An 18,761-nucleotide genomic window follows, 5' to 3' on the forward strand; every position below is an offset into this window, starting at 1 on the left:
TTAGAGTCCACCACTCCTAATGCTACTGTCCGCTTCCAAGTGAAAGGGCTGGATAATACAACAATAGATAAATACTTAAGGATCCCCTCATCCTGTCTGGTAATGAGCAGACAATGCCGGGCAAAATGGACTGAAGAATTATACTTCTGCAGACAGATCTATTAATAAGAACATCTTAGCACATGAAATACAGGGGCGGGGGGAGAGAGGCATATATTATTCAGCATTAAAAAAAAAAACCCTATTTAACTTCCATAATTCAGTCAGATTGTGCTCCAGGGGTTATCAGCATGAATGCTTCAGAAATGTTAGAGGTAATTTCAGAGTTTTTTCCTCCTCTAGATCATCTTCCTAATGGAGTTCCAATGACAAGATGTCTTAAAAATTCAGGAATTGGACCCTCGCTGTAAGACATAACTGAAAAGAGACCGAAAGAAAGAGGATATATGTGTGTGATTACAATGATAACGTTTTTTTAAAAAAGGGGAAAAATACGTGGTATGAACATGCCACTTTTTACTTTGTCAGGTCAGGTTTTTTGGTGCCTAAAGAGCAGCTTCCCTAAACACTGGAGCTGTCCAGGGCTGCCTTTTCTGCTTCCCTTTCCCTCCCGATATCTCCTCAGACAGAAAGGAAAAGATTCAGGGGGCTGTGTAAGTTATGCAAATCAGTATTTTTGGTTAGCTCTGTCCTTTGACCCCTGGGTGGATGGATTCAGATCAGCCTCTGCCTCATGACAGATTTGTGGCTAGGGTTGCCACCCCCCCCAAAAAAAAAAAACACCACCCTGGGAGCTGCAGTAGGTGAAGCCTGAGAGCTGATGTTATGACATCACTTCAGGGTGATCACCCAGAAGTGATGGTGAGTAGCTCTAGGAATCACGAGAAACTCGATGGTTTTACCATAAAGATTCTGGTGATTCCTAGAGCTACCCTATGTCACTTCAAGGTCTTTATCAGGAAGTGGCGTAAGAGCAGATGCAACTTTGCAGGCCCCCATGTCCCCGCCCCCAAACCTCTCCCCAGTTGCTAGGCACAGCCTGACAACCCTAAACTCTCCCTTTCATATCAATTTGGTCTGCAGCCATGATTGGGTAATATTTACCTCTATGGATTGAAATTCGTCAAGTGCTGGTTTTCTCCTGGCTTGTTGGCAACCCTAGACTCTGACTGAATCCAATCACCTTTAAATTATCTTGAAAGTACCCAATGGGACTAGGGTTGCCAACCTCCAGGTACTAGTTGGAGATCTCCTGCTATTGCAACAGATCTCCAGCCGATACAACTGATCCAGCCGATCCGTTCCCCTGGAGAAAATGGCTGCTTTGGCCATTGGACTCTATGGCATTGAAGTCCCTCCCCTCCCCAAACCCCGCCCTCCTCAGGCTCCACCCCAAAAACCTCCTGCCGGTGGCAAATATGGATCTGGCAACACTAAGCGGGACTGTCGCTCGCTGGTCAGCAATGATGCAGGATGAGACCACAGGCTAGCGTCCTGGGTTTCTACCCTGCAGCTCAGCGAAAGACCCTTTTTTGGATCCGCTCTCCTCTGTTTATTGCTGAGTCATTTCAGTGGCCCAGCCTGAATGCAGTCTGGATAAGTTCTTCCTCAACTTTAAATTGAACCTGACACTTCACACTTGAAAGCAAGAAAAAAAAGACTAATCAATTGCGTTATCAGTTCAAACAGCTGGGTTTTTCTGTTGCCCCAGAAGGCCGGACCAGAACCAACGGGTTGAAATTAAATCAAAGGAGTTTCCGTCTAGACATCAGGAAGAATTTTCTAACAGAGTGGTTTCTCAGTGGATCAGGCTTCCTCGGGAGGTGGTGAGCTCTCCTTCCCTGGAGCTTTTTAAGCAGAGGCTAGATGGCCATCTGTCAGCAATGCTGATCCTATGACCTTAGGCAGATCATGAGAGGGAGGGCATCTTGGTCATCTTCTGGGCATGAAGTAGGGGTCACTGGGTGTGTGTGGGGGAGGTAGTTGTGAATTTCCCGCATTGTGTAGGGGGTTGGACTAGATGACCCTGGTGGACCTTTCCAACTCTATGATTCTATGATCAGGTAAAAACCAACTTTAATTGAAGACAAGCCCCATAATAATATGAATGTGTGTTGTTATAATTAGAAGCCACTGGAAAAACCTCTGCAGAAAGAAAAAAAAACTAAACGTCAAGTTACCAGAATACCTCCCCACCTTCTGTCGTGGGGAAGGCAAGGTGATTGTAAGCCACTTTGAGGCTCCTTAAAAATAGAGAACAGTGAGGTATAAAAACCAACTCTTTTTCTTTTTCTTCCTCCACATATATCTCAAATCATTGCTCTTTTAAAAAAGAGAAAGACAAAAACTGGGAGCATATGGAATACCACCTTGTCAAGAGCCTATAGCCTAAGGAAGGTTTCTAAACCTGCTGGAATTTAGGGAGGGGGGGAAAGGTTTCTGGTTATGTTGTTTGACATCCCCGAATGGAGCAGAGGACCCGCCAAACTACCCTGAATAATCATAATTTCCCACCGGATCAGCATAGCAAATGTCTTGCAAAACACCTCTGATGTCTTGATTGATGTGGCTGCAGGTGCATTTAATCATGATTCAGAGCTGGAACCAGAGTTTGCAATTCAACACAAAGAGGGTTCCAGAAAATCCATGAAGCATAAATCCTTCCCCTCTTCCTGTCCAAGAAGGCGGAGAAGATTTTTTAACAATGGTTCAGTTGCTAAGGCTGCATGCTTACCTTGTAGAGTTGCCAAGCTCCAGGTACTAGCTGGAGATCTCCTGCTATTGCTACTGATCTCCAGCCGACAGAGATCATTTCCCTTGGACAAAAAGGCTGCTTTGGCAATTGGACTCTATGGCATTGAAGTCCCTCCCTTCCCCAAACCCCACCCTCCTCAGGCTCCACCCCAAAAACTTCCAGCCAGTCAGCCAGTCAGGCAGTTTATTGGAACAGTCCATGACCAGTAAAATATCCATCACATATACAGAATAAAAGGTATTAATTTTTAAAAGGAATTCAAGATGATCCAAAACATGTAACGTCTAAAACATTATGAACCTCCAGCCAGTGGCGAAGAGGGACCTGGCAACCCTACTGGCAACCCCAGGTCTCATTTTATCCTGCCTCTCTTCCAAAAATTCATGGTGGCATAGTTCTCTGTTTTATCCTTGCAACATCCTGGTCTGGGATCATCCAGGGATCTCCACAGCTGAGTGGGGAGTCGAACCTGGATTTCCCAGGTCATATTCTCATACTCTAACCACCAAGCCACAATGGCTTGCCCATTGTAGGAAAGGGCCCGGAAAGATTTTCCCCTGCCATGTTCCATTTTTCCATGGGAGAGTCCTCTGTCTTTCTCCCCAGTTATATTGGGACTCTCATGAGAAGCAAAAGCCAGGAATTGACACAAATGAGTAAAACTCAACAGTATAGCAACCCTAGTTGTCTGCAGTTGGAATCTACGTAAAAAAATGCTCACAAAGCAAGAGAGCAAGCAAGGCACAGAGACCCTGTGATAATCTGTCTGTGTTTTTCGATGCCAAGAGGATTAAAGCACCTCGTGCTTCTCACAGGGGTCATATGATGCCCCCCTGATTCTTCCACAATGGCAATTCTCCAGGCCAAAAAAAGAGTTCACTTCCTAAAGAACGATACTGCTCAGGGCTTCCCAAATTGTTTTTTGAGAGCCGGAGTCCTTTGCAGATCATCTCATTTTTATGTTGGGTTGCCAAACTCCAGATGGTGGCTGGAGATCTCCCGTTATTACAACTGATCTCCAGGTGATAGAAATCAGTTCCCCTGGAGAAAATGGCCACTTTGGCAATTGGACTCTATGGCATTGTGTCCTTCCCCTCTCCAAACCCCGCCCTCCTCAGGCTCCACCCCAGGTAATTCCCAACCTGGAGCTGGCAAACCCTATTTTTATGTCAAGCCTATCAGTACAATCCTAAACAGAGTTAATACCCTTCTAGGGCCATTGAATTCAATGGACCTAGAAGGGTGTAATTCTAGTTAAGATGGCACTGTACAAGTTGTAAAGGTGCAGGCTGTTCTTAGAATAGCAGGTGAATGTGAGAAGGTCTCCCATCCAAGTACTAACCAGGGCCAACCCTGCTTGGCTTCCAAAATCAGCCTGTGCCTTAAATAGATGTTTAATGAGATATTATTTACCAGGCAATGTTACTTACCTGCATGCCACAAAAAAATTCAGCTGCCCATTTGTACATATTAAGCCTCCATTAAAGGGATGGACTTTTATCTCTCTCCAAGCCTTTGGCAACCTAACTGGAAGTAGTCACTCATTCCCAGATTAACCTACTAGGCTTTTGTGAATATAAAATGGAAGAAGGAAAACTCATGTGTTCTCCTTTGTGTTCTTCCAAGGAAAGGCTAGAGTAAAATTTCAGCAGATCAACAGAATTGCTTTTGCATCAATAGAGTATCCAGACTGCTGCTCCAGATGTGGATTTCTCTTGCCAGACATCCCTTGCATGGAATGTGATCTTTATTGATTAATTAATTTTATTAATTAACATATTTATTTTAATATATCTGTTATTAATTAACAACGGGTAGCCGTGTTAGTCTGAAGCTCAAGGCAATGCATTCTCCTGGACTGAATAGAGATCTGGGATTCCTGTATTATTACCAGTGTTAATTTCTCCACCCGTACTACCCCTCTGAATATCACACCTCTACATATCATACCTAATCTAATCATCTGCACATCACATCTAATCCAATCACGCCTGCTAATGTCATAGAGTCCAATTGCTGAAGCGGTCATTTTCTCCAGGGGAACTGATCTCTATCAGCTGAAGATCAGTTGTAATAGCAGGAGATCTCCAGCTAGTACCTGGAGGTTGGCAACCCTAGTCCCACTGGGTGCTTTCAAGATAATTTAAAGGTGATTGGATTCAGTCAGAGTCTAGGGTTGCCAACAAGCCAGGAGAAAACATGACCTGTTCCTTTAATAGAGGTTTAATGAGCGGAAATCAGCACTTGAAGATTTTCAATCCATAGAGGTAAATATCACCCAAACATGGCTGCAGGCCATTTTCTCCAGGGGAACAACTGATCTCTGTTGGCTGGAGATCAGTTGTAACAGCAGGAGATCTTCAGCCAGGAGGTTGGCAACCCTAATATACATTGAAAATAAATAATAGTAATACTGTGGGCTCACTTGGTTGAAACCTGAAATTCAGTTTCAGAGGCAACCCCAGAGAACCGAAAAGTCTACATTTAACTTTTACTCCTTTGGCCTTGAGATAACAGGATGATTTTTCCCATGTGCCTGTCTCGGAACTTGCCTAAAACGATCTCTTTCTTTACACCTATATTCTTTCATTGTCTGCAGATTTGTTGCACTCTTCTCACTTCACAAAGCCGGATGCTTTGTCGGCGGGATTTCTGTTTTATTTTCCCTCCGCCCCTGCTCAACCCATCAATCCTCATTCATCCCCGAGGTAAACCCGATGAGCCCTCCTCCGAGCTGTTCGAGTTCCCGTACGCGACCAGGAATGACACCCATCAGAATCAGCGCATCGAAAGCGATCATGTGCTAGGCAGAAGACGAAGGCTTTACAATAAGACTCTCTGCCCGAAGCCGAAGGGAGGACATGAACAAAAGCGACTTGGATATAACCCAGAACATGTGATAATCAGATTAACAGGGTGGGGGGGAAGTCTGTGTGTGCATAGATGGGAAACAGCAGGGAAACAGACGGGTGATCAGAAGAACTATGTAGGGAGAACTTTTCCACTGCATGAAGGGCCAAGCTCTCCTTCTCAGGACTGTGATAAGGAACACAATTCCCTCACAGCTTGTAGGCTGACCTGCTGTATTGGAGAACTACTGTGGAAGGAAGATGTCTTTCTTTTCCCTCGGGGTCCTACTGGGCCTTCTCCCTCTTGCCTCTAGCCAGTTCCCTCGGGTGTGCGCCAATTCAGACAGCCTGTTGAGGAAGGAGTGCTGCCCAGTTTGGCCTGGAGACGGCTCCCCCTGCGGACAGCTTTCCGGCAGAGGGTCCTGCCGAGATATCCTCCTTTCGGACGCCCCGCTTGGCCCTCAGTTCCCCTTCTCAGGAGTGGATGACCGGGAAGACTGGCCTTCCGTGTTTTACAACAGGACGTGTCAATGCTCAGGTAACTTTATGGGGTTCCATTGCGGCGAGTGCAAGTTCAACTTCGGGGGCCCGGACTGTGCCGAAAGAAAGCTGCGGATCAGGAAGGACATCTTCCAGATCAGCACCGGGGAGAAGAACCAGTTCCTCGCCTACCTCAATTTGGCTAAGCACACCACCAGCCGGGATTTTGTTGTCGCCGTCGGGACGTACGCCCAGATGAACAATGGCTCGAACCCAATGTTCCGGGATATCAGCTTGTACGACCTTTTTGTCTGGATGCACTACTACGTGTCTCGGGACACCCTGCTGGGAGGCACCAGCGTGTGGCGGGACATTGATTTTGCCCACGAGGCTCCAGGTTTCCTGCCTTGGCATCGACTCTTCTTGCTCATGTGGGAGAATGAGATCCAGAAGCTTACAGGGAACGAGAATTTCACCATCCCCTACTGGGACTGGAGAGACGCTGAGGGCTGCACCATCTGTACAGATGAGTACATGGGAGGCAGGCACCCCATCAATCCCAATATTCTCAGCCCTGCCTCTTTTTTCTCCTCCTGGCAGGTAGGCACAAGCGAGCGTGGGGGTGAGGTGGGAAATTATCTGCAGCAAGATCTGTGTTTGTGGTAAGGTTGCCAACCTCCAGGTGGCGGCTGGCGATCTCCAGCTATTGCAACTGATCTCCAGCCGATAGACATCAGTTCACCTGGAGAAAATGGCCGCTTTGGCAATTGGACTGTGTGGCATTGAAGCCCCTCCCCAAACCCCGTCCTCCTCAGACTCCACCCCAAAATTCTCCCGCCGGTGGCGAAGAGGGACCTGGCAAGCCTAGTTTGGGGTTTGCACAGGAGGCTGCCTTAGACTGAATCAGACCAGTGATCCATTCAGTATAGTCTACTCCAGGGGTCCCTAACGTGGTGCCCGTGGGTGGCATGGCACCCACGGACACCTTTTCTGGCGCCTGCCAAACGTTTTTAGGAAGCAGATGGGGGCAGGTAGGGGACCTGATCGCTGTCATCTGGAGATCAGTTGTAATAGCTGGTGATAACCAGGCCCCAACTGGAGGTTGGCAACCCTAGGCCAATCACTCCTCTGACCTACTGGCAACAGAAGCGACCACAGCGGGTTAAAAATCAGAAGAGCTTTTTGGAAAAGATGAAGATACTCCTAATTTCATCAGTGCAGTTCAGCAATCAAATAGCCTGCTTAGAAAGGCTTAGGAACCTCCGTCTGGCGATGCTGTGTAAGGCTGCCCGGGGCAGGGCGAGGAGAGTTTGGCTTTGAAAATCTGTTGGGTTCCTTTGACCTCTGCAACTTGTGGCACAATCTTATGCTGACTTTGCTCCGGTCTGAAAGATGTGGGCTGGAACGGCACTGTGCGACGTAGAAATGGACATGCTTTCACTCCGAGCTCTACCGCTATGAAAATGTAAGCCAATCATTGAGTCCTTCTGGGACAGGAAGGAAGCATGAACCCAAGATGAATGAAGCCTTTGTAGGGATGGGTGGATGTTTCCAGTCTGGTTTTATCTTGCTCTTCCACCAAGGAGCTCAGGATGGTGTGTATAGGGTTGTCAGGTCCCTCTTCATCACCGGTTTTTGGGGTGGAGCCTGAGGAGCCTGACCATTTTCATCTCCCTTACGGCGGCGTGTCTCTGAATCCAGTTCGCTTTCCTCAGATTCATGCTGGTGTAATTGAGACGAGAGCCTCACGCCTGGTAAACACCCCAAAAGGAACGAGCGTGGCATCCCGGCGGCCTTGAATCCCCAGCGCCGAGTGCCAGAAAGCTCTCAAGGAGCTCTCAAAACGAAATAAAGGCCGGCCGAGAGAGAATGAAGGGCTTTTCATGGTGCTGTGGAAATTGAATTGGCAAATAAGCAGAAGCATAAAAGGAAAATGAGCGAGGGAGAGGGAGAGAGAGAGAGAGAGAGAGCATGTGTGAGAGAGCGTTCTTTATTGCAAACTAAACTTCACGCCATTGTCTCCGGGAAATCAAAAACCTGCAAAATAATGACACTTACATGGGAGAAATCCAGGCACAGGGGGAACACTTGAGAGTTGTAGAGCTCGTGTTGGAGGAGGCAACGGCAAGTGTCCGTTTCTAACTCAGCATCCCCCTTTCTCAAGGAAGGAGCACATGCTTGATTCCATTGAGAAGTTGCCTTGGCAACAGGGATAACTGTGAATGCCTGCTGAAATGCTGACTTCTTCCTCTCCCCCTCTGCAACCTTTTACCTTTAAAAAAAAAAAAATTCAGCCAACTGCTGTTCCTCCGGAGGCAAAGGCATTTGCAAGCCACGTTCGCCTCGTGTTTACAATCTTGCAGTTACCTCTGACCAATTGCCCAGCTTCGGCCATCGGAGCGATCAAAACCACATCACACACACCCCAAACCCCCCCTTCCCTAAAGGCACTCTGTTAAAAAGTTCTATTACTGCCATTCAGTAAGGGTCAGAGGATGGGTTCATAGCGGGAACACCCCAATTAGGGCTGCCAGGTTTGACCATAGAGTTTCGGGTAGGGTTGCCAAGTGCCTGGTGGTGGCGGGTAAAATCCCGCCGATCCACCGGGCTGCCCGCCGGCCAGCTGATGGCCCTTCTCAGGCTCTATCCCCAAAATCTCCAGAGTTTCCCAACCTGGATCTGGCAACCCTATCCCCTGCTGGTAGCCAAGGGAGACGAGGCAACCCTAGGGACAGGACATATTTTTGGAACTCACCTGGAGAAAAATAGCTGCTTTGGCAATTGAACTCTATGGCATTGAAGTCCCTCCCCTCCCAACCCCCCTCCACCCCTAAAACCTCCTGCCAGTGGCGAAGAGGGACCTGGCAACCCTATCTCCAGCCGATAGAGATCAGTTCATGTGGAGAAAATGGCCGCTTTGGCAATTGGACTCTATGGCATTGAAGTCCCTCCCCTCCCCAAACCCCACCCTCCTCAGGCTCCACCCAAAAAACCTTCCACCGGTGGTGAAGAGGGACCTGGCAACCCTATCTAGAACCCACTGATTTGTCTTTTTGGTGATCCATGGTATCCGTCACACTCTCCTCCAACACCACATTTCAAAGGAATCTACTTTCTTCCTGTCACCTTTCTTCATTGTCCAACTTTCACACCCATACATAGTAATAGGGAATACGATGGCATGAATTAACTAATAGACGAATACAAATAACAACTATGTACAAAATGAGGTAACGTTTCAACTACAGCTCTGTCACATGCAACAGAGTCTCTGGGGACGGTTAATACCTTTGCAGTGACCTGCATGTGGAAAAGCATTTACTCTAGTGCAAGAAAAAAAGGAGGGGAATAAAACCCAACCTAAAAGCAGAAGCTGGGTACCCAAGGTTGGGTGAAAAGAAAATATATATAAGTCTATGTATAAATACTGAAAGTGTAATTTACTGGAAGCGCTATGTAAAAGTTAAAATTATTTAAAAGCATTAAAATAGCACGATGGCATTTCCTGAGGATGATAACTGTAACCACATACCAAACGTGTTTCGGCCTATGGGGCCTTCATCAGTGGTTAATTAAAACCTTTGTTAAGCCTGCACACTTTTACAGAAATACATTAATAAACACAAACAGTTCAAACCCAACCAGGCATGTGTATCTGTTGTCTGAAAAGATAGAACAATAATGGGTTAGTTTCCATCTATTTAAGAGCCCATTATATAAGTCTTGAAAGAAATGTTTGAAAAATACTTACAAAATCTATTCCCAATTACTCAGACATCTGGTATAATAGGTTCTAGTTGTAATACTGTAAAACATAATTATACAGATTGGAATCCTAAAGTCATTATTAATCTAACTTGAATAATTACTTTGTTATGTATATTAAATATACCAATGTATAAAAACATACCTGGTTAGTATATATCGCTCATATACTATGTGTGCAGGTATCAACCTAGTAAAGCAGTGTCAAACTGGTGATCCTATTCCACCCTAAATAGTGTTGATAGGGTGATGCAAGCTCTATGACTCAGCACATCTGTAATTAGGTGATGCAATCACCCTGTATCTCCATGAGAAGTCTAGTTACAGCAAGTTCTATGACTCAGCACATCTATACTTGGGTGATGCAATCACCCTGTGCCTCTATGAGAAGTATGGTTACAATTGATCCTGTGCACTCAAGCCAAGGGATTTTACAGGTAAATCACATTGTTGTAAAGCTTGAAAAAATCCTTTAAAGACAAAGCCAGTCAATGTCTTCATTTAAGCCTTTTGGAGCCAAAGTTCCCAAAGTATAAATCCAGAAAGTCTCTCTTTTCCTTAGATGCCTCTGCTGAAGATGAGACATTGCTGGCACTTTTTCAACAATCCAGAAGCGGAGGTCCTTTTCTGTGTGAGTGAAGGTCAGAAAGTGCTGCACTAATGGTGCTGTCAATTTCCTTGTTCTGATGCAGCTCCTGTCCTCGCATATGCACATCTTGATTGGTCTTGTTGACATGCCAACATACATAAGTTTACAAGAACATTGTATAACATAAATAATACTACTGGAATTACAATTAACAAAATCCTTGATGTAAAAGGTTCTGTCTCCATTAGAATTGTGAAAGGTGTCTCTTTTAACAGAACCATTAGTGCAACACCATTTTTATATATATATATATATATAAACTTGAGTTTTTGATTTCCCGGAGACAATGGCGTGAAGTTTAGTTTGCAATAAAGAACACGCTCTCTCCCTCTCTCTCCCTCTCCCTCGCTCATTTTCCTTTTATGCTTCTGCTTATTTGCCAATTCAATTTCCACAGCACCATGAAAAGCCCTTCATTCTCTCTCGGCCAGCCTTTATTTCGTTTTGAGAGCTCCTTGAGAGCTTTTTGGCACTCGGCGCTGGGGATTCAAGGCCGCCGGGATAGCACACTCGTTCCTTTTGCGGTGTTTACCAGGCGTGAGGCTCTCGTTTCAATTACACCAGTATGAATCTGAGAAAAGTGAACTGTATTCAGAGACACGCCGCCGTAAGGGAGATGAAAATGGTCAGGCTCCTCAGGCTCCACCCCAAAAATCGGTGATGAAGAGGGACCTGACAACCCTATACACACCATCCTGAGCTCCTTGGTGGAAGAGCAAGATAAAACCAGACTGGAAACATCCACCCATCCCTACAAAGGCTTCATTCATCTTGGGTTCATGCGTCCTTCCTGTCCCAGAAGGACTCAATGATTGGCTTACATTTTCATAACGGTAGAGCTCGGAGTGAAAGCATGTCCATTTCTACGTCTCACAGTGCAGTTCCATGCAGTTCTTCTGGTCTAAGCCCACATCTTTCAGACTGGAGCAAAGTCAACATAAGATTGTGCCACAAGTTGCAGAGGTCAAAGGAACCCAACAGATTTTCAAAGCCAAACTCTCCTCGCCCTGCCCTGGACAGCCTTATAAGGTCAAAGAATCAGCATTGCTGAAAAATGGCCATCTAACCTCTTCTTAAAAACCTCCTCTATATGACACGCTCCTCTGTGGCATGGAATTGCACCACGCAGAAGTGGCACCCACGCTACCGGGAGTTAGCAGGAAAGGGGCCAAGCACTGAAGAAAAAAATGTTATAGGAAAGTCAGAGTAGATGTAGAGGTGGGTGTTCCTTTGGAGACTCAGAGAGGTGCCAAGCAAAGATGCTGTTGTCATACCAACAAGAAGAGAAGACCAGATTTTTTACTTACTTTTCTGCAAAAACTGCAACAGTGAAGCCAGGATGCTTCTGAATGCACACACAAGGTGTTCGGAGGCGAAATAATGTACGCTCCCACTGTTCACTTTTTTTTCCAGTTTCTGAAATAGAACGAGAGCGAAATGCATTTTAAAGTGCCATAAAAATAATGAGTATTTTGAAAACCACTTCTCATCGGTTTGCATGATCTACCTCTCCATCCTTAGCTCTGGTAGTGGATGGCACAGCTGCGGCATTGACATACGTCGTGGTCTCCCTGACTAAATGTCATAAAGGGAAGGCCATGGCGCATCCTATCGAAGCATGACTCACAAGAGTATTCACCCGGCTGAACATGTGTATGCACTTCTGGTGACCCACATCTGGGTCCTTATAGTTCTCCATGCAGGACAAGAGAAAAAGGATGCAGTAGGGGCAGGGACTTAAGCACATACAGTCCAGACTGGGCACAACCATTCCACACTATGGATTTCATAGAAAAACCAAGGAATCAGCTACATTCTGAGCCCATGCACACTGTTTATATACTGTGTCCTTAGGGTTGCCAGGTCCCTCTTCATCACCAGTGGAAGGTTTTGGGGGAAGAGCCTGAGGAGGGTGAGGTTTGGAGAGGGGGGGGGGACTTCAATGCCATAGAGTCCAAAGGCCAAAGTGACCATTTTCTCCAGGTGAACTGATCTCTATCGGGTGGAGATCAGTTGTAATAGTAGGAGATCTCCAGCTAGTACCTGGAGGTTGGCAACCATATATATCCTATTCCAACAATGCACTCCTGTGTGGGTAGCCAACAGCATCTGAAGAAGAAGAGGAAGAAGAGGAGGAAGAAGAGTTGGTTTTTATATGCCAACTTTCTCTACCACTTGAGGAAGAATCAAACTGGCTTACAATCATCTTCCCTTCCCCTCCCCACAACAGACACCCTGTGAGGTAGGGGGCTGAGAGAGCTCTAAGAGACCTGTGACTAGCCCAAGGACACCCAGCTGGCTTCATGTGTAGGAGGGGGAAATCAAACTCGTTTCTCCATATCAGAGTCCAAAGTAGGGTTGCCAACCTCCAGGTTATGGCTGGAGATCTCCCACTATCACAACTAATCTCCAGAGATCAGTTCCCCTGGAGAAAATGGCCACTTTCGAAGGTGGACTCTAAGGCACTATACCCCATTGAGGTCCTTCCCCTCCCAAAACTCCGCCCTCCTCAAGCTCCACCCCAAAATCTCCAGGTATTTCCCAGTCCACAGCTGGCAACTCTATGTGTGTTTGATGTGTGAAAGGCGAATAATGCAGAGGAATCTTGAATTACAAACTATGAAATACCAGTGCCGCCAATAACCTGGATTATGAACAACCAGTTTTTAAGCATCTCTGCTTTACAGTATCCATCCATGGATTCCTTCAAGATAGAAAAGTATAGTGGGGCAAGAAATTAACTGAACAAAAAGGGGATCCTTATTGTAACCAACAGGTGACCACGTTATGACCTGATTGGAGAAAAAGGCCCTTTCTGCACATTCAGTGTAATAAATCAGCAGAATGTGTTACCATGGGGGAACTCAAGCTAATAACTCTATGAAATTCCAGCAGGGATTGACTATCCATATAGGGGACAAGCGAACCCGGAGCCAAGTGCTGTGATGATGCTCTTTGAAAAGGAATTAAGAATTCTCTTGCTTCTGAGCTAAAACCTATGGATTATGGGGGGATTTTAATGAGTGTGGGATTATTTCACATCTGCTGCCCTTAGGTTCTCACACTGCTATTGAAGCTTCTGGTGAAGGCCAATGGTAGACTGTGTCAGCAGCGGCCTGGGTTTAATCACAGAATCATAGAATCATAGAGTTGGAAGGGACCACCAGGGTCATCTAGTCAAACCCCCTGCACAATGCAGGAAATTCGCAACTACCTCCCCCACACACACCCCAGTGACCCCTACTCCATGCCCAGAAGGTGGCCAAGATGCCCTCCCTCTCATCATCTGCCTAAGGTCATAGAATCAGCATTGCTGACAGATGGCCATCTAGCCTCTGCTTAAAAACCTCCGGGGAAGGAGAGCTCACCACCTCCCGAGGAAGCCTGTTCCACTGTGGAACCGCTCTGTTAGAAAATTCTTCCTAATGTCTAGATGGAAACTTCAGCACATGTGCATGTTTTTAGTCTGTTCTTTCTACTCTTACAGGCAAAGGAATGAGTTCTCTGATTCTTTTTGAAATATGTCAGTGTTTGCTAAATGTTCACCCCAAATGCCTAGGGTTGCCAACCTCCAGGTGCTAGGTGGAGATCTTCTATTACAACTGATCTCTAACCGATAGAGATCAGTTCACCTGGAGAAAATGGCCGCTTTGGCTATTGGACTCTATGGCATTGAAGTCCCTCCCCTCTCCAAACCCCGCCTTCCTCAGGCTCTGCCCCAAAACCCTCCTGGAGGTGGCGAAGAGGGACCTGGCAACCCTACAAATGCCTGATCTCCCTTGGTCATCCCTAGGAGTGTTTGCTTCTCTGCATTTTACAATTTATAGTATTAGAGAGTGTTTAAGATGTCACATGAAAGGGCATTTAGGATCTTTCATAGATGACAGGAAATAGCATTTAGTAAGTGGCATTTTTTTCCTAGGAATGATATATAGTTTTTGGAAGCAATTTATGAGATTCCATATTTGTTTAGATCAGGGGCGCCCCCCTAACCTTTTTGAGCCTGTGGGCACATTTGGAATTGTGACCAGGCACGGTGGGCACAGCAACAAAATGGCTGCCCCAAAATGGCTGCTGCAGGAGGCGGTGCCAGCCACAAAATGATTGCAACAGTTTGACTTCAGTAATGTAGTGTACATCCTTGTGAAGTGGTGGTAGATGATGCCAAAGCGGAAGAAAAAAAGGAGGGGAATAAAACCCAACCTAAAAACAAAAGCTGGGTACCCAAGGTTGGGTGAAAAGAAAATATATATATAAGTCTATGCATAAATACTGAAAGTATAATTTATTAGAAGTGCTATATAATTAAAACCCTGCTTTACTAGGTTGATACCCGCACACAAAGTATTTGAGAGACTTATACTAACCAGTATTACAAGAAGAACCTATTATACCAGATGTTTGAGTAATTGGGAATAGATCTTACAACATATACACATGCCTGGTTGGGTTTGAACTGTTTGTATTTGTATTCATTAATGTATTTCTGTAAATGTGTGCAGGCTTAACAAAGGGTTTTAATTAACCATTGATGAAGGCCCCATAGGCCAAAATGCGTTTGGTATGTGGCTACAGTTATCAACCTCAGGAAATGCCATTGTACTATTTTAATGCTTTTAAATAATTTTAACTTTTATATAGCGCTTCTAATAAATTATACTTTTAGTATTTATACATAGAGGTATAGATATTTTCTTTTCACCTAACCTTGGGTACCCAGATGATGCCAAAGCAACATTTTTTAAAAATCTGCATAGCCAACCAAATCTCCAATAGTCAATCAGAAGCCTTGCTGGGCAAAATCCCTCCTGGCTCCAGCCTAGGGTTGCCAGGTCCCTCTTCACCAATGACGGGAGGTTTCACGGCGGAGCATGAGGAGGGCGGGGTTTGGGAGGGGAGGGACTTCAATGCCATAGAGTCCAATTGCCAAAGCGGCCATTTTCTCCAGGGGAACTGATTTCTATCACCTGGAGATCAGTTGTTATAGCAGGAGGTCTCCAGCTAGTACCTGGAGGTTGGCAACCCTACGACCCTATGACTTACCCAAGAGGCAGTGCTGTGGATCATGCTATGCCCTTGGGGCAGGAGGAATGCTATAGGCATCTCTTTGGATGTCTGGGGAAAATGTAATCCAGAATAGTTGTTTTTATTCCACTGTTCCATTTCTCTTTGCATTTTAAACCCCACACAATTGTGTTTTGGGGAACCATTCTTCCTTGGGGATATTCCATTCCTTTGCTATCGCTGAAAAAAAAATAGCATCTGTAGAAAAGTAGGCAAGGATTCTGGAGAAAGTTTGATTATTTGAAGCCCACTGGGGAACTGCATTGATTTAAATTTTTAAGAGGACATTTATTATAAGAAGCAGCCATTCTGGATTGCATTCTTCATTGCTCTTTTTCCCCCCCGTCGTTCCCAAGAGATCCATTTAAACAGCCAGGAGTGGTTTTGCCTCACCATTGAACGGAGCTAAATCTCCAGGCCCAGTTCAAAGTGCTGGCACTTCCCTTGAAAGCCCTAAATGACTTGGATCCGTCATATTGTATGAAAAACTTTAACCCTCTTTTATAGACCTACACAAACATTTATAAAAACAGAAATCAAGCCCTGTTACTGCTCCTTTTCCAAGAAAGAGCCATCAAGGTATTTTGCTTCAGGCACGCTTACTGAGAGATGTGTAAAATAGGTAAAACTTGGAAAAGAAATAGACATAGGGTTGCCAGGTCCCCCTTCACCACCGGTGGGAGGTTTTTGGGGCAGGGTTTAAATTTTAAAAAATCCAATTTACTTTTAAAAATCTGATTTAAATGTAAAACATTTGATTTTTTGATTTTTATTTACCCTGAGGAGATCTATGTACATAAGCTGGTATCTGGATCTGGTATATCACTTACTGGATAAGGAACCAGGAACTAGGGGGCCCGCACAGCCCATTCCTGAGCTGACGGCGCAGGGGATCGGTGGGGAATAAAACCCAGTTCTACAGATTAGAGTCCACCACTCCAAACCACTGCTCTTAACCACTACACCATGCTGGCTCTCAGCATCTGCATTTAAAACAGGATTTGTTCTGGAATGTGGTATAAGTGTTCATATTATTCATTTATTTGAAGGGCTCTATCATTGTGGCTGTTATGCATATTTTATTGTCATGCTTTATTGGTTATGGGAAGCTGGTTTGCATGCCCTTGCAAGCAGGGAAGGTATTTCCTGGAGAGCCATCATGGTGTTGTGGTTAAGAGCGGTGGACTCTAATCTGGTGAACCGAGTTTGTTTCCCTACTCCTCCACATGAAGCCTGCTGGGTGATCTTGGGCTAGTCACAGTTCTCTCTGAACTCTCTAGGCCCCACCTACCTCTCAAGGTGCCTGTTGTGGGGAGAGGAAGGGAAGGAGATGGTAAGCCAGTCTGCATCTCCTTTAAACGGTAGAGAAAATCGGCATATAAAAACCAACTCTTCTTCTAAATAAATGAATCGGATTATTATGATCAGCCTTACACCCAAACTCACAGTGGAATTTTGAACCCATAGGTGATTTGCAGTCGATCAGATGAGTACAACATTCGGCAAGAGCTCTGCAATGTCACCAACGAAGGGCCGTTACTCCGAAATCCTGGAAACCACGATAAAGGGCGGACTCCACGGCTTCCATCTTCAGCAGACGTTGAATTCTGCTTAAGTCTGACAGAGTACGAGGCTGGCACCATGGACAAACTGGCTAACTTCAGCTTCAGGAACACTCTGGAAGGTACCTTCCGTTTGTCTCTCCTCTCTGGCGATTGTGCGTATCGATGTTATTTCCTCCTCTGCCCTCCCTTGCGGGGGGAAAAAGAGAAAGATTTCCAAATCTGAACCATTTGCCTTGGTGATTAATTATACGAGGACGCCTGTCAAACCGGAAACATCCTGCTCTGAGTTCATGGGGTGTAATTGCCCAAATCACTAATGTCACGGCTTCTCCTGAGTTAACAGAAACATCACAGTGCAGCTGCGCATGAATCCACAGGTGACGATCCAGCCTCGCACATGGAAATATCTCGCTTAATGTAATGAATGTCTTCTAAGGGCAGGATCCAAAATGGTCCTTTAGGCAAGTAAGGATCTCCCCCTCATCCCATGCCTTTTAACAGTAGAACTTTGTATCGTATCATTACACATCCTTCCCAATTTGTCCTCAGACATTTGAGCTCCAAGGTAATAATTAAGTGCCATCAAGTTGCGACTAACTTATGAGTCTTTTACACATGGCTGTTTCACTCGCCGTCACCCCTCCGACCGGAGAGCCAGCACGGTGTAGTGGTTAAGAACGGTGGTTTGGAGCGGTGGACTCTGATCTGGAGAACCGGGTTCGATTCCCCACTCCTCCACATGAGCAGCAGATGCTAATCTGGTGAACTGGGTTGGTTTCCCCACTCCTACACATGAAGCCAGCTGAGTGACCTTGGGCTAGTCAAAGTTCTCTTAGAGCTCTCTCAGCCCCACCTACCTCACAGGGTGTCTGTTGTGGGGAGGGGAAGAGAAGGTGATTATAAGCCAGTTTGATTCTGCCTTAAGTGGTAGAGTAAGTCGGCATATAAATGCCAACTCTTCTTCTTCTTCTTATTCTTCTTATTCTTCTTATTCTTCTTATTCTTCTTCAGACAAATTCGGGTCTTTGTGTTGATTATGCATGCCATCTCCAACCACCAGAGGTCACCTTGCTCTCCCCCTGCGTTTCCCCGCAGTTTTGCACGCGTTTTCAGAGACCTGTTTTATCTTGATTTGAAAACACGGGCCAAACGCAGGGAAACGCAGAGGGAGAGTGTGGTCGGAAATGGCATGCCTAATCAACACAAAGAACCGAAGTCGTCTGGGGTGACGGTGAGGGGAACATCCTGCATAAAAAACCATGGTGACTCCTCAATGGGTTTTCCAGACAAGAGAGGAGCAGAGGTACTTTCCGATTACCTACCTTTGTGGTCCCATCAGCCTCTTGTTTTGCTGCCTTTGGGAACTGCAGAAGGAGGTTGCCAAGTTCCTGGCAGATCAGAAGATGTGGCAGGTGGGCTGCCGAGCAGATCGCGAGCTGCGTCAGCCTGATTTATGGGGTTTCTTTGTCAGCAGCCTAAAACTATACATTTATTACCCCATATATTACAGAAATGTTTTTGCTATGCTTACCAAACATTGATCATTGCGAATATCTGTGCAAATATGACATCTTTATGCAATGAATACTTTAAAATATTAGCTTAGGGTGGGATCCCATCCCATTATTCTAAAT

At 45.6% G+C, this 18,761-nt stretch overlaps 1 protein-coding gene across 1 annotated transcript in view; it reads left to right on the plus strand.

The window, feature by feature from the left end:
* The first annotated feature begins 5,865 nt into the window (after positions 1-5,865).
* Positions 5,866-18,761, plus strand: part of TYR (tyrosinase) — a 34,474-nt gene continuing 21,578 nt past the window's right edge. Inside the window, exons 1-2 of the mRNA XM_056858561.1 lie at positions 5,866-6,684; positions 17,030-17,246. Coding sequence (XP_056714539.1) covers positions 5,866-6,684; positions 17,030-17,246 — 1,036 coding nt within the window. The remainder of the gene's footprint in view (positions 6,685-17,029; positions 17,247-18,761) is intronic.

Source organism: Euleptes europaea, chromosome 12 (assembly GCF_029931775.1).
Source record: "Euleptes europaea isolate rEulEur1 chromosome 12, rEulEur1.hap1, whole genome shotgun sequence".
Classification (NCBI taxonomy): domain Eukaryota; kingdom Metazoa; phylum Chordata; class Lepidosauria; order Squamata; family Sphaerodactylidae; genus Euleptes; species Euleptes europaea.